This window comes from Mercenaria mercenaria, chromosome 15 (assembly GCF_021730395.1).
Source record: "Mercenaria mercenaria strain notata chromosome 15, MADL_Memer_1, whole genome shotgun sequence".
Classification (NCBI taxonomy): Eukaryota; Metazoa; Mollusca; class Bivalvia; order Venerida; family Veneridae; genus Mercenaria; species Mercenaria mercenaria.
Genome location: NC_069375.1, coordinates 18,928,705 through 18,945,538, shown reverse-complemented (window position 1 = coordinate 18,945,538; position 16,834 = coordinate 18,928,705). Strand labels below are relative to the sequence as shown.

At 34.2% G+C, this 16,834-nt stretch overlaps 1 protein-coding gene across 2 annotated transcripts in view; it reads left to right on the top strand.

The window, feature by feature from the left end:
* Positions 1–16,834, top strand: part of LOC128548943 (centrosome-associated protein 350-like) — a 111,133-nt gene that overhangs the window by 43,041 nt on the left and 51,258 nt on the right. The window contains exon 6 of one of the 2 annotated variants that reach the window (XM_053524693.1): positions 7,339–7,965. In XM_053524693.1, coding sequence (XP_053380668.1) covers positions 7,339–7,965 — 627 coding nt within the window. Of the gene's footprint in view, positions 1–7,338; positions 7,966–15,919; positions 16,327–16,834 lie in introns of those variants that run through there. The other variant, XM_053524694.1, reaches the window with a different exon arrangement.

Sequence of the window (16,834 nt, the reverse complement as noted above, 5' to 3'; positions counted from 1 at the left end):
CACAAAATACCATTTAAGTCAGATTTCGGTTATCTCGAGAAAAAATAAACGCTTGATCCTTCGGAATTCAAGATACCAAGTTCCAATGCTGTTTATAATTATTTATTCCTATTATCCTATTATGTGTTATGATAGTAATCTTTCCTTAACCCTTACCCTGCTAAATTTCTAAGATGGACTGGTCCGTTATTCAATTTGGGCAGTACCATTTATTAATCCCCCGCCGTGGCGGAGGGATTATAGGAATGGTCTGCGTCCGTCCTTCCGTCCGTAACAAAATCGTGTCCGGTCCATATCTCCTAAACCCCTTGAAGGATTTTCATGAACCTTGGGTCGAATGATCACCTCATCAAGATGATGTGCAGAACCCATGAGTCAGCCTTGTCGATTCAAGGTCAAGGTCACAACTCAAGGTCAAAGGTTTGAGCCTGCCATTTTGTGTCCGCTCTATATCTCCTAAACCCCCTGAAGGAATTTTATAAAACTTGGGTCAAATGATCACCTCATCAAGACGATATGCAGAACCCTTGAGTCAACCATGCTGGCTCAAGGTCAAGGTCACAACTCAAGGTCAAAGGTTTGAGCCTTCCATTTTGTGTCCGCTTTATATCTCTTAAACCCCTTGAAGGAATTTTATAAAACTTGGATCAAATGATCACCTCATCAAGACGATGTGCAGAACCCATGAGTCAGTCATGCTGGCTCAAGTTCAAGGTCACAACTTAAGGTCAAAGGTTTGAGCCTTCCATTTTGTGTCCGCTCTATATCTCCTAAACCCCTTGAAGGATTTTCATCAAACTTGGGTCAAACGATCACCTCATCAAGGTGATGTGCAGAACTTATGAGTCAGCCATGTCGGCTCAAGGTCAAGGTCACAACTGAAGGTCAAAGGTTTGAGCCTTCCATTTCGTGTCCGCTCTATATCTCCTAAACCCCTTGAAGGAATTTTATAAAACTTGGGTCAAATGATTACCTCATCAGAACGATGTGCAGAAATTATGAGTCAACCATGCCAGCTCAAGGTCAAGGTCACAACTAAGGGTCGAAGGTTTGAGCCTTCCATTTGGTGTCCACTCTGTATCTCATTAACCCCTTGAAGGATTTTCATCAAACTTGGGTCAAATGATCACCTCATCAAGAACTCATGAGTCAGCCATGTCAACTCAAGGTCAAGGTCACAACTGAAGGTCAAAGGTTTCAGCTATGTATCTCCTAAACCCCTTGAAGGATTTTCATGAAACTTTGGTCAAATGATCACCTCATCAAGACGTTGTGCAGAATTCATGAGTCAGCCATGTCAGTTCAAGATCAAGGTCACAGCTAAAATCAAAGGTTTACCCTTTCACTATCCATAGCAGTGGCAGGGGATTTAGCTGTCTTTCAGACAGCCTTGTTATTCAAAGGGATGTTCACTGAAAATTTACTGACTGAATAGTGAACAGTGCAGACCATGATCAGCCTGCACATCTTGGTCTGCACTGGTCGCAAAGGCAGAATCAATTGCCACCAGCAGGCTAAAGGTTAAAATACAGTTACATAGACCGAAAAATTTAGGCATTTGGTAAAAATTACACATTTTTTTTTGTTTTGGTTAATGATTTGGAAAAAAATTAGAACAGAAAATTGAACTTGGCTAAATTGCAGGAGATTATGAAAAGTCAAGTATGTTCAGGTATTGTTTTTTTTCATTATGAAGATAGTGGATTATACCACCAGCTGTTTGTATGCACTATTTAACAATTGTTCATGATCATTGATTTTGGTATTATTGGTTAGTCGAATTTTTGTCCTATAGCGTAAATGTACGCTTTAAAACCTAATTTATTTATGTGTTGAAGTTATATACTGCATGTTGTGTGCATAACGGAATTGAAATGAGTGTTATTTGTACTTACTTCTTCATAATTATAATTGCTGTGAAATACTTAGCAGTTTTTGATATATCCAGTCAGGCTTTAGAACTTACCCAGCAAAATTGAAAACAGAATGTGTTTGGGAAAGAAGGTTTTTATTACGGGATTAAAATTGCATATTGACCGAAAGCTGTAACTGTTTTGCTGTTCAATTTGGGGACAATGGTTGATTTATGTTCATTTACATTCAGGAATATTGGATAATTCACAGGTTTGGTTCACTTAAACTTTCCGCTAAATTTGTGTCCTGAAAGAGCATTGCTAAATATATTTCATCGTTATTACATAGGTTGTCAAGGATGAGCTGAAATATTTTTGATATAAGTTGGTTGTAAACATAAAAGTTTGTATGTTTTCTTGTGAAGTTTTCAGAGTGTCTAGACCCACCTTCCAATTGTTAATTTCCAAATGTTTATTAGTTTTTTGGTGAAAGTACGAGTTTAAAATCAGACAGAAAATAAGAGATTTTTAAGAGAAAGATATATACTAAAAACGTTTGACTTCATAGCTCTATAAAATGAGAATTATAGAAACAAAAAAAAGTAACTAAGTCAAGGCAGAACTAATGTATACGTCCCCATATGATGAAAACTTGAGGTCTATTTAATTTGTTGTCCAAGCCTCAACTTTCACTTTGCCCTGGAAAAAAACTAAAACCCAGTCTTGTGCTAATTAAGAAGGCAAAAAATTTTGTAAATCATTTTGGTCAGACAAACTTTTTTTGGTTGTTTCTGTTGGCTAAATAGTGTTTCCACAAGAAGAAAACTAGTCTTACAACAGTTTTAGATGACTGTGCACTCAAATTTAAAAAGCTTCTCTTGTTCTTGCCAGGTGTAAATTTATTTATTTGTTTTAGATTTAACGCTGTTTTTCAACAGTGTTTCAGTTATGTAATGGTGGGCAGTATTCTAACCAGTGTTCCTGGATTCTGTACCAATACAAACCTATTCTCCGCAAGTTTTATTTACTGCCAACTTCCCTACATGAATCAGAGGTTGAGGACGTATAATTTCAGACATAATGTCTTCTATCAAAACATCATAGAGAACATACACCTCGTCTGGGGATCGAACTCCCGACCCTGCGATCCGTAGGTCAGCGCTGTCCTTACTGACCTAAGCGGGCGGGCAGGTGTAAAATAAAGCATGCACCTACATTTTTCCAACAGTATTACTGTCTTCAGTTGGAGGAGTGAGGATTTTACTCTCCAGGGACTGCTTGTTTGTAGTAGGGCATCTTACCACTTATCCAACGCATCTGGTCTCTAACTTACATATCCTCATGCTGAACTCTTCTGTATCTTTCCATATCTTTAGAAGCTTCTGTGCTGGACCAAAATGAAATATGCTCAGTGTGAAAGAGTTATGTTTGCAAATTACTGTGGATGTCTGTGTTTGTATCAGAGAGTCCTAGGTTCTTGTTTCACCAGCAAGGTCATTTGCACTACCAGACTTTTAAGTTATCCTTTTCTGTAGCAACCATTCTATCTGCATGATAACAATCTTTAGTCCAAAACCTCTTTCCCCATACTCACAGTTGAGACAAAATGACCTTTTTACTCCAAATGGTTATTTATTTCCTTAGTAAGGAGGTCATGTAGTGCAATTAATGGCCTTTCCAGGAAATTTAGTTTTGACTGATCTGACTATGTTACTATTTCTCTGGTAAAAATGTTACTATTAATTTTGTTTGGTGAAAGTTTCTATTTGGTAATTTTTCTTTTTTCAGAATGAGGAAATTATTGCAGACCCGAGTTTTGCGAAATATCTATTTTTCTTTTTTTCTCTCTCATTCTTAGAATTTTTTGCTATTTATGATTTCCAGTTTGCAAAATATATGAGGTATTTTTCAACAGTCTGTCACAAGACTGTATGAAAAGCAGTCTCAAATGACTGTCTAATTTCAAAATGAAGTTTTCAATAAAATTATCTAACTTGAGCAAGTTTTTTCTCTTAATTTGGAAATAAATAAAACATGCAGAAATTATATTATTTGAAACCGATTATACATCTCCTGTTTCTTAAACACGTATACTTCGTTAAAATGATAATTGATCTGTTTCAAAAACTGGAATCCAAGATCAAATTTATCCGCTTGTCCTTCAGTAATGAATAGATATTTTTCTGACAGGTAATAATGAGCTGCTCATTACATGTAAACATTTAGCTCTTTGTTTGGGGAAAAAGGAAAATGATATTGCCTTCAGTGCAAAGAATACAAAATTCTTATCAATTATATTTTGCCCCCCTCATAAAAAGAGAAGAAAATCGCAAGTTTTTTGTTAATTGTTACTGTAATGAGTAAAAATTGTAAGGAGTTAAAAAGAATTACACTGTTGTACGTATCCTTGAGGTATATGAACACTAAATGATTAATAAGCCAAATCACCACCTGCAAAAATGATGGATTAAAATAGTACCTAGGGTGCATTTTCTTTAATTTCATTGCATTTTTTTTTTTGCTGAAATTAAAGGGCAGGTCTATTCTTTATAGTTTGGCCAGGTATCGATTTCAGCATGAAATAATTGTACTTTAGAATTTGTCATTCAAACTTTGGTTGCAGGCCACAAAACACAACTTGAAATTGGTTTCATTTTGTTAACAGCTTCTTGTCAAGCTAAAAATATGAGGGGCGTTCAGTATGTAATGTTACTCCGTATGTAGTTCCATAACCGCTTGTTATTTTTAGATGCGGTTTTCGGCACATTATAGAGCAATTTATTGGCAACACAATGTTATATAAATTATAAAAATTGGTAGATACAAAGCAAAAAATATAATCATTTGAGTGAGGTGTACTCGGGTATGCTGGACAATTTTATGTCCAAAATATTGAGATTGTAATATGCAATTCCTTGATTCTGCTATTCAACAACTAGAACTATAGTTCAATTTTCTGTTTAAACAGATAAAACAAATCATGATCTTCACAAAAACATATGAAAACTAAAATAAAAAGTTTATAACAGTTTTAAATTGAGTGTGTATATTTTAACTCGAAAAATGATAAGGTGAGTACAGTAAGCCTCTGCAATTTTGTCAGGCACGATAATCATCGTTTAAAAAATTCTTGTAGGATGGAATCATCCTCAAGTTAAGATTTTTAGCTCACCTGAGCATGAAGTGCTCAAAGGTGAGCTTTTGTGATCGCCCTGTGTCCGTCATCAGCATTGTCAACAATTTGACTGTTAACACTCTAGAGGTCACAATTTTGGCCCAATCTTAATGAAACTTGTTCAGAATGTTACTCTCAATAAAATATTGGACGAGGTCAATATTGGGTCATCTGGGGTCAAAAACTAGGTCACCAGGTCAAATGAAAGGAAAAGCTTGTTCACACTCTAGAGGTCACAATTTTGGCCCAATCTTGATGAAACTTGGTCAGAATGTTACCCTCAATAAAATCTTGGACAAGTTCGATATTGGGTTATCTGGGATCAAAAACTAGGTCACCAGGTCAAATCAAAGAAAAAGCTTGTTAACACACTAGAGGTCAAAAATTTGGCCTAATCTTAATGAAACTCGGTCAGAATGTTAATCTCAATAAAATCTTAGACAAGTTCGATATTGGGTCATCTGGGGTCAAAAACTAGGTCACCAGGTCAAATCAAAGGAAAAGCTTCTTAACACTGTAGAGGCCAAATTTATGACTATATCTTCATGAAACTTGGTCAGAATGTTAATCTTGATGACCTCAAGGTCCAGTTTGAATCTGGGTCATGTAGGATCAAAAACTATGTCGCCAGGTCAAATCAAAGGAAAAGCTAGTTAACACTGTAGAGGCCACATTTATGACCATATCTTAATGAAACTTGGTCAAAATGTTAATCTTTATGATCTATAGGTCAATAGGTCAGGTGAGCGATACAGGGCCTTCATGGCCCTCTTGTTTAGTTGTGTTGTAAACTTTAAAATGCAATAAATAGTTTAAAACAAACGCAAAGGCATCACAAATTGCTGTACATCGTAGAAAAATGATAGAATTTTGTGATTTTACAAGTTATTCTATATTTCTGAGACTCTGGATGCCCAGGACAAACCTAAATTATAAGTATGGTCCAGTATACCTGAGTACACCTCACTAAAATGATTATATTTTTACTTTGAACCTGCAGATTTTTATAATTTATATAGCATTGTGTTCCCATTAAATTGCTCTATAATGTGCCGAAAACCGCATCTAAAAATAACCAGCGGTTACGGAACTACATACGGAGTAACATTACATATTGAACGCCCCTCGTATTATTCCTGTATCACATTCACATAATTATCGCCCCTTAAGTTGACTTTTCTGTTGTTTTTAGGCACTTACAGACTTTGCAGCTCTCCTAATAGATGCTATGCATAATTACACATTAAGAAAAGCACTACTTTCAGTGCTGGACACGTAGGGAGCAATTAAAAAGGGGAGGTAATGAAAATTAACGGAATGAATGGTACTTTCAACTATGTTAATCAGTATAACAACATTATGAGAAAACATTTATTTTCAAAAGTAGGATTTTACTAACAAGAAATAATTTTTTTATTGTTTTATTTTACATTCATAACAGAAATCTGTCATTATGTGCCTTTAATACGCTTAAAAATGGTCAGATTTTATAAAATGTTTCATCTGCACAAAATCTTTGAATAATGAGCAGTTAAAGGCATATGTTAAGTTTCTTTTTTTTTCCATGAGCATAAATTAACATCATTTCACTGTATTACTTGGATTTTGATATATCGGAATAAATTATTATAGCACACAAACTCTTCTTTTTACTTGTTTATTTGGAAGTAAAAGATTTGATTCAATTCATAAATACTTGTTTACTTCTGACAGCGTAAAAGGCAGTTGGGGAGCTGCGATTGGTTTTACATTCATTAATATTTTGAATTGACTGTAAATAACATTTGAATATATTACATTTCAGTATTTCGGACAAGGATGAAGGAAAAAAAAAAAATAGTTTGGAAGTAGTCCAAATGTTTTTTTGCTAAAATATTATTTAATTATTGTGCAACATGGCCTCCTGTTAATGACAATTGTTTAAAAAAAAAAAACGCCACCAATCAATCGTGAATTATTTATTATAAGATGGATATCTTTTAATAGTTCTATGCACCATAGCTTTTTCATCAAAATTCCACCGAAATTCAACAATATAAAATATAAATGACAGCCCAACATGCAATTTGAATGTTTTGATGTATTAAGGAAATAATTGTATATGTATAAAAAGTAAAGTAAATGTTTCTTACACCATTAAAATTTTTTCTTTTCGGCGTTGATAAAAGATGATCTAGATTTAGAACTTAATATTTTTGGATATTTTGCAGAAATTGTAAGATTTATCTTGTTTTTTTTTTTAAGTTATTGTAAAACAATTAATGATAACAGTTAGTAACAACATTTTTATTTTTATATATGTATTTTCAGATGACAAGTATGTTGAAGAAGTAGATGAAAAAGAACGCCGTAAAAAATCTTCATCGTCAAAGTCTCATGAAAACCATGTCAGCAAATCCAGCAAGAAAAAGCAAGGTAGTTTACAGCTACAGGAGAAGAAATATGAAAGAGAGGCCCACAGAGGTCACAAAACAGGTCATATTGTAAGAAGCGCCAGTGACAGACATGTAGAATTTTCAGATCATGTCCGCTATAGAGAAAATCATGTTGGATTAGATAATGGCTATACGACTTCAAACTTTCATGATAATTTAACAAGTGACCAATCTACATTGACTAATTCAAGAGATATTCGAGAAACAGAAATCAATTTTCTTAACAATAATTTAACGAGAGACTATGATTCACATCGAGGTTACAATGCTGGTACCCATTTGACGCATGTCAGTGTGACTGTCCCTGGTTCAACAAAAACAACAACAACTGGATACACTAGTTCTGGCACACACAAATCTGGATCAAATAAAAAATCTCACTTCCTAGACCTCGTGTCTGAAAGTCCAGAAATGGATGGACGGACAACCGATTGTTCCCAGTCAGACAGTGAGTCTAGCAAAGGTCGCCGATTCAAAGGAAATATAAAACACATTGGTCCAGGTTTGTAAATATTAATATAATTTAGAAGTGTCTGCAGTTAGGACAGGCATATTTATATTCTTTGGCAGTCTGTGTTTGTGATATTTGCATATAGTTTGTAGTCTGTTGTTTCATTTTTTACCCCAGGCTATTTACAAGTGTTTGAAATACAGGTTAAAGCTCGAAGAAGATCCAGTCTCAAGTAGTAAATTGTCATTGGTCAAATTCAAAATTGTTCTCAGATACAGCCATTTATGTGCTTGAATGTTGAAACTCGGCTTTTAACTACTACATTGACTCTGTGATGCACTGTACTCAAGATTAGATATTTAGGCATTAGACTAAGTATTCAAACATAGTTAACATGTGGTCGCCATATTTAAGTGCTCTTTAAAATATATGCCTGCTATGTGTCCAGTATAAGACTTTATGTTCATTAAATACTTGTTTGATAGTTGAAAGGCTATTGATACCTTAATTTTGACTGTTGGTGACATTTTCTCTCTAATTTAACACCTGTATGACAAATTATGTACTTTAAAGGAAGAAGAAATGATTGTTTCTGTGCTTAAGACATTATTTATTCACGAAAACTTCACCGTAGTCTGTCTGACTGTAGAGAAAGGTCATGTAAGTTTCAACTTTTTAAAACCAGATAGAAGTGTTTGCATTCGATTACACCATCTGAAAGAAAAAGAAAAACAGTAGAGATAGAAAAACAAACTTGAATGCAGACTGTTAGACATGGACTGCGACTCATGTATAAATGGAACGCTGGCCAAATAATGTAAAATTGCTTAAATGCTCCTCTGAGACATTCTGTCTTTGCTGTTGACATGAACTGTCAGTATAGTGGTCAGAATGGTTTGTGATACACTTGTAGCAATTGATTTTTTAGGCCATTTGGCAGAAATTTGGCCCCATTCCCTTGTCCAAAAAGTATGTTTTTCCTCCTATTTTTTTTTTTTATATATCCCAGCCAACGAAACCCTTTCTAGACGTACATGCTAATGTAAACTGTACCATTTAAAACATGAGACAATGTGCTTTTAAATCATTTTCTTTTTTAGTGTAACATATTTATGAAAAATATTGCTTTTATCACAACACAATTTTTCCCATATTTTATAGTGGTTACGGCACATTTTCCCCTCCTTACGGGCCCCGCCACCATTCCCCCAAAACTTAAAAAAAAAATACACTGAGCGAATATTGCTATAGGATGTTTTTGCTGTAGCTCTGAAAAGAACAAATTAATTGTCTGTTATGGCTCTACTTGTTTGCTTCAACTTATGTATTCCACATGTCATTGAATATTCCAGTATGAACATTTCCTTTTACCATTATGTAAATTATGAAAAATTAATGTTTTGGTGAAATACATCAGATCATTTGACAGTTAAAAATATCAAATTTACAGAATTAAGATAAAACCTACTTAAATCTTGAAATAAAAAGATACTGGGTTTGAAACTCTATAGGTATTTTAACAGTTAGGGTAATATTTATTGGATTAGATAATGGCTATAGACTTCAAACCTTCATGATAATTTAACAAGTGACCAATCTACATTAATGCTTCTGGGACAACAATTCAAATAATTGAGCATTGGCTATCTTACAAACAGCTCTTGTTAAAGAGTGACACAAGGTACAATAAAGTCAACAAACACCAGAAAGTTTAATTCAATTAACATAATCATGTACATGTACTGTGTAAATTTTAATAACTCAAAACATGTTTTGTTTATTTAACATCTATATATGGGCTATCAAGCCATAATTAATTTTAATATTACAATGTTGCAGTATAACAATAGCATTTGTAAACTATAGCAAAACCCTATTGTAGTCAATTTTACCCTTATTTTTTGGAGTACAATAGAATCAAAACATTTGATACCTCGTCTTTTATTTTGGTTTAATTAGCATTGGTAATTATGACTTGTTTATCTTGAATCGAGGAATATCCTTGAACAAAAGGGGATACACATTTTCAACACGATACTATTGTATCAAATTCCGTTGTAGGAATAAAGTTTTGAGGGCATGATTATTGCGTGTTTTCAGGTTTTCAGTTAATTACAAGTACAGATCCAACAAGGTTAATAATGTTAACACTATACTTGCAGATTTCTTTGTTGCCCTGTTTTGGAAAATTCGAAAATGTTGATATATACACAGAGAAAGAGAGCCAGTTTGGTAAAATTGTATTAAACGTCCTTCTTGTTTTTGAGAAAACTAAATACGTATTGTATAAAACACAGTATAATGGACTTTTTTTATATACTAATGAGATAAAGAAACGACTCATTAAAAGTTGGTGTTATTTTCTTTACATAGTTTAAATTTGTTGGACAATGTCAGAAATTTACATTTACTCTGACCAACAAACACAACCAACCAAAACTCGAAAGATTTTATTCAGCCCAGTGTTAAATACATGATTACCTCATGCAGCCCGTGTGTCAGTCATGTGGATTTATTGAACAAAACAAATTTTACACAGATGCATATGTTAGTTGACATAAAACCATATTTTCAGAGATTTTCTGACAATAAATCAGTTTTTATATGCCCGTCTGAAAGATGAGAGGCACTATGGGAACACTCCTGGCAGGCCGCTAGGCGGCATCCACAAACTTTGTCAGTGGCATTCTTTTTCATGCATGTTGGATTGTGATGTTACTTGGCACAGATGTTCACCATCGTGAGACGAAGCACAAGAACCTGGCCCCTTGGTCAAAGGTCAAGGTCACACTTAGAGATCAAAGGTCAAATCAAGAATGACTTTGTCCAGAGCATTTCTTCATCATGCATGGAGGGATTTTGATGTAACTTGGCACAGTTGTTTACCATCGTGAAACAGAGTGTATTGCACAGGAACCAGGTCCCTAAGGTCTAAGGTCAAGATCACACTTAGAGGCCAAAGGTGGGTACCTGTACTAGAGACCTACTAAGACTAAAATTCTTAGCTAGACATCCACTGACAAATATGCAATTCGGGCAGACTCCATAGTTTTTAACGATAGCTCTTGTTTTCGTATATTTGAAGCTACTCTCATGATATTTGAATCATATGTGCAGTTCTGTAACAAAAAAAACCCTTTCTTATATCAAACTCTCGGGGGGCATATTTTGTGACTCACTATTTTAATGACACCCTTGTTGATAATGCCAAGGCTAAATTTTGAAGAGGGGGCCCAAGTTTTGGCCATGCTCGAATGTGGGCGAACACAAGAACATGTTGCTAGACATTTATATGTGTCTCTCGTTCGACATGTCAGACACGGGAACGCCTGTTGATAGGCCTTGTTACCACAGTCTAGGTCTTAAGTACGCTACGTCACAGTCACCAGCGTCTAATTTTGGCCAGCAACCATCACAGTCAGCATTGGCAGAACATAGTGTTAAGCAATGAGTCACGTTTCAACTAGGACGTATCGGTATCTACAAACCACGTCGTGAACGCTACACTAACAGTTGCTTTCTGTAGCACAATCCTTACAGTGAGAGTTGAGGTCTCGGCAGCCATCAACCATAGGTTTACGTCCCAACTAGTTGTGTGCCAAGGTAATCTCACAGCCAGGCATTGCATCGATCTGGGGTTGTCCATATATTCCATCAATGTCAAGGCTTGGTCTTTCAGCATGACAACCCTCGACCTCACATTGCATGTGCCACCAGGAACTTTTTACATATGGGCAACATTGATGTTTTGCCTTGGCGGGCGTGCTCACCAGACTGCAATATGATTGAACAGACTTTGGATTACCTTAGACGGCAGTAACATCAACATCAACTGCAGCCTTCCAACATCCATGAACTGATAGCATCGCTCCACCAGGAGTGAGCTAGAATTCCACTGTATCTGCTACCAAACTGCTGCGGGTCCATGGAGCGATGTCTTGCTGCGGGTCCATGGAGCGATGTCTTGTTGCTGTGGTTGCCAGTAAAGGTTGCCACACACACTGCTGATTGATTCAGTGAAATTCCTTTGACCAGTATATTGAAATTCAAGATTCGAAGCACAATACGTCTATTAAATGCTGTTTAATTAACCATCAATTCATTTAAATCATCAGATTTGTGAATGGAATTTTTCTTTTCAAATTTTGAATCACGGTTAACAAAATATTGTACAATGCACGTTTCAATGAGCTGTTTCCTTTTTTCTCGTCAATGTATAATGACAAAGTATTTACAAAAAAGTGAGAGTTTTTACTTGCTTTCAGGATTTAAGGTATAAGTATTATAATTTTCAGAGTTTTTTTTAGAAAAACACTTATAAATTCTTTGAAAGATGCTCCAGTGGGCGGCAATGGAATTCCTAATTAGCTAAATATCTTAATGTTGAAAATGATCAATTTCATAGAAGCTCCAATATTCTTGTTAAAGGTTTAGCTGTTTTATTTTCCACTTAACATACCTGCGTTACTAGAGGCTATCACTCTTTCCGACAATTATGTAAAAACTGGGGGTCGCAAAAAACTTACAACAGGTACTTCAACAGAGACCATTGGTATGCGCTAGTTCATTAATTCATCTGGCTGAACGGTTATCAGCCACTTAAGGAAAGAAACGAAAAAACACGCAGCCCATGGTACTATGTATTCATTTTGCTCAACAATATTTAACTTTGTAACATTTGTAAATACTGTTTAAGATATATGATGTTGATTTAAGGTTGTGTGACGATTAGAACTTAAGTAATTTGCCTGATTCAATACAAGTGGTGTACATATAAGCTTATTTATCAGAATTCCACATTCAACTTCTAAGAGAATTTAAGATAGCATTAAATTTAAAAGTTTGTCAGGGTCCAAGGTATCTATATAGCATAACCTTTCCATACATTTTGCAGTGTTGCAAAGTATAGGTTCTGTTTTAAATAGACTGCTAGGTGTATGGATGTTGTTATAGCTAGCCCAAACTTCGCAAACCTCTATGCATAATATCTGTTAAACTGTAGTCCATCAGTAAGAGGTGATAGATATTTGAAAAAAAATAATTTGAACATTGATAACAAATTAAATGTGTTTCCTATAATGATTTTATGTAAATTTTGTTTGACAGTTCTGTGTCTGATCGTTTTCAGAGTTAATTAACTTGCCTTTAAAACTGATTTTGATAATTGCTAAACATGACATTTTTGTCATTCATAATACCTAATACTGTTCATTAAGATCTCATGTTTCTGTTTTGTGCATATGTCTATTATCAGTTATCCCCAGATACAAAGGGGGTCCTTTAGAATATTTGCATAAAAATGGCATCAATTATAAGCCTCATCAGGACATTGTGTAGAGTGCCCTACCCAGGTCACTAAGACCAAGGTCAAGGTCACACTTGGAGGTCAGAGATCAGATTGCTTAATTTCATATCCTTTGGGATCATTTCAATATTGATAGCAGCTAAATGTGTATTTCCCAGCATGATTTAATGTCAAATTTGTCTAACAATTCAGTATATCAGTTATTATAATTATTAATTTATTTGCCTTTTAAACTGATTCTGATAGGTGCTAAACATGAGGTTTTATTTCTTTCATTCACTATCTAGGTAATGTATATATTTCCAATATTATACCCCTCAGATACAAAGAGGGTCTGTCCATCATTAATTTGTGTCCAGTCCATATCTTCTAAACTGTGCGGAAGATTTTCATGAAACTAGTATCAACTATTAACCTCATCAAGACAGTGTGCATTGTGCTCATCCCACTAGGTGGAAGGTCAGAGTCACACTTGAAGTCAAAGGTCGTGATCGCAATTAACATGAAATTTACTTTCCTTGTATGAAAGCAGCAACTGGCAGTATTAATCACCTGTATTGTTGAAAGGTGTAGTTTATGTTCTGAGTAAATCCTGTCTCTGATTTTAATGTAGTTGCTTTCTTACAACTTATAAAAAAAAATTCAATTATCAATTTCTGTCTTAATTATTATATGAAAAATTGAAAATAAAATAGTTTTTGAATAATCAGAATATACAACTTTTTCATTTGACATGTTTTATTGTATCTCCAGCTAAGAAAACAGATTTGGACTGTTTGCTTGGAACTATTTTTTGTCAAATGATATATTTTTTGCATAAAAGAAAGTAGAGCTTGCATGTTTTCATCTTTTCATGAAGACACAATTGGCATCAATTTATTACTACAAGATTGTTTTTGTCAGTTATTCAATTATCGGGACAAAAAATGCTACATTAAGTGAATTAGCTTTGGATCAAATTCACTTTACTAAATCAGCAACTGGAGAATGATTTGATCCCAGTGCATTCTTGATACTCATCAATTTTACTTGTCAATAATCCATATAAAATTTATTGACAAGTTTTGTTTAAATGCGGTATAGATGGCCTTTTTATAAACTTTCCGTTGATTATGTACGTGGAGTGATGTGGGATTACCGGGGGAATCGCAAGGATTACTTTTTCTACTAGTGGGACGGTAACTTGTAGAGTGTCAGGGGTATTTGTTTCGGTCACTTGGGGAACTAAAGGATATCTGTGGAAGATTATGATATCTTAAACTTGCTTTAACCCAAAAAAGAAATGCTCTACATCAAATATTGTATACTTACAGTCATGCTGTTTATAGGAGATAACACTTTTTTTTAGCTGGGCTGAAGAGATATTTCACTCACCCATGTCAGTGCCGAAGTTTGATAAAGTTTTGTATAATGTAAGCTGATATTTCAATATCCACTTATGAGAATGGATTGAATCATCAAACTCTGTTAGTGTCAATATTTTCATTATTTTTTCTGTGTTAATATTGTTATAAACATGTAAACATTATGTTAAGATACAGAGATGCTGCTATTTTCACTGCACTATATCAAAGCCAGTTTCAGTAATATTATTTTTGCAAATAATGTCATGCATATATATATAAGTATGAATATTTCTTAAGATAAAGAACATATTAAGAAGACTATTTACTTCATTACAGAGTAATTTTTCAGGTTCTCTTTGATATACTTGTATGCAACAGTTCAGCGTTTCCTCATATGGGACTGTTTAATATCAACTGTCATTAGTTGTAAACAGAGCAAAAAGTGTAGGGGTTTTTTTTTTTTGCATGTTATTGAGACAGAAACCTTGTTTTGTGCTTTTGTTGACTATGATGAAGCTTTGATTATAAATTAAAAGAAAAAAATAGCTAGAAGTCTAAGAGGGATGAGTAAAATTTTTGTGTTATCCAGACCAGGGTTTAAAGTCATCCATATATAGACGAAATAAGAAAAACAACACTGGGACTGGATCACCAGAATGGCTGGAATCTGCCCATGTCCTCGAGCAGTCGTTGCACGAGCAAGTGCTGTTTCACTGTAATTCATAAATTGGTCATATACATAAATGTGTGAAATTTCTCGGACTGAAAGAAACATAATTATATTGCATAATTTTGTATTTAATTTACCAGTTCTGCTTATCAGTTTAATTCAATATGAAAATCAAATATTTCATCTGAATACTTTTAAATAGTTCTAGATAATTAATGTAAAAAATCCATATTTTTTTTTTTCCGAAATATGTTTTACTATAGGCCTACTGCCGTGTCATTTTATATATGTTTATTATATTAGTCAACATTTTTTTTGGTTATTTATAGATTATTTTCTTATATTCAATGCAACTGGTACTTTAAATACATATTGTACAGGTTATTAATAAATTTCAAACACGAGTGAAACTTTGACCGCTCTAGTTTACCATGATACAAGACATAGTGAAATTCTACACCAACCATTAAGCTATTTGTTTGCTCGCCATAAGTAAATATGTCAAAAGCCCCTGGTTTAATTGTACTTACATTGAATTACTATCGGGGTAGTTTCCAATATATATATTTAGTGAACTAGCGGGCTGCGTTATAATGTATGTATACACTTGGCATTTTGGTACTCATAATCATGATCTCTGCCCGTTAACTTGGATCAAATTTCGTCAATAACAGTACCGGTTGGTGTAGGGCAGGTTAAAATATTTAAAATCTTTTTGTGAAGAAACAGGATAGAAATTGGAATACCGGTAGATTAAAAATGTGGTGGATGGTGGAAAGAAACAGTAAGGTGAAATTCTAGTGTACCCTTATATATTTGATCTCTTAAATGGATTTGGCTGGACTGTTGTAACAGAAGGATTAACTTTTAGCAAGATACTGAAATTTTGTTTTCAAGTTAAAAACAAATTTAAGCCATTTATAACAGTTTTTTAAAGTGGAAAGAACGTGGATCTTTACAGGATTTTAAATATTTGTTTTGCCACGTGGATTTAATAGCTAAGATTGTGATACAAAGTTCCGTGTTAAAATGTTGAAGGATTAAAACAATTACATTGCACTGCACACTGATGTCTATCTTACTACGTCCAGGTAAATATGTCACGTCCTCTTGTTTTAATATTGCATTGCAAAATGTTGGACACATAGTGCCATTAAATTGCATCCTTTTTTTTCCAAAAAGGCAAACACATGCAACTGAAACAGAAATTTCAGTGTTTGGCTGTGGATTGCCTTAAACTGTGTTATAATCTAAGCCAGTGTTTATACGTTTTCTATATATGGGTAAAAATAAATTTCAAATATCTTGTTATTAAGGTAGTTCTGTACATTTAAAACAAATATTGTGCTACAGTGTAGAATTTCATTAAGGAATAGATGTGCAGACTGATCATGATCTACACTGGTCGCAAAGCCAGAATCAATCCTGTATAGTATGCACACACTTGTTCACCATGATGATGTGACCTGCAGTACATATAGGTTCCATTGCTCTGTTTTGCTTTTTCACAAAGTTATTCTTCTTTTAACTAAGCATTTTTTTTGGTGAAATCTGAGTGTTGTCTCATTAAGGATTATTGAGTCACTCGATTTTATTAAA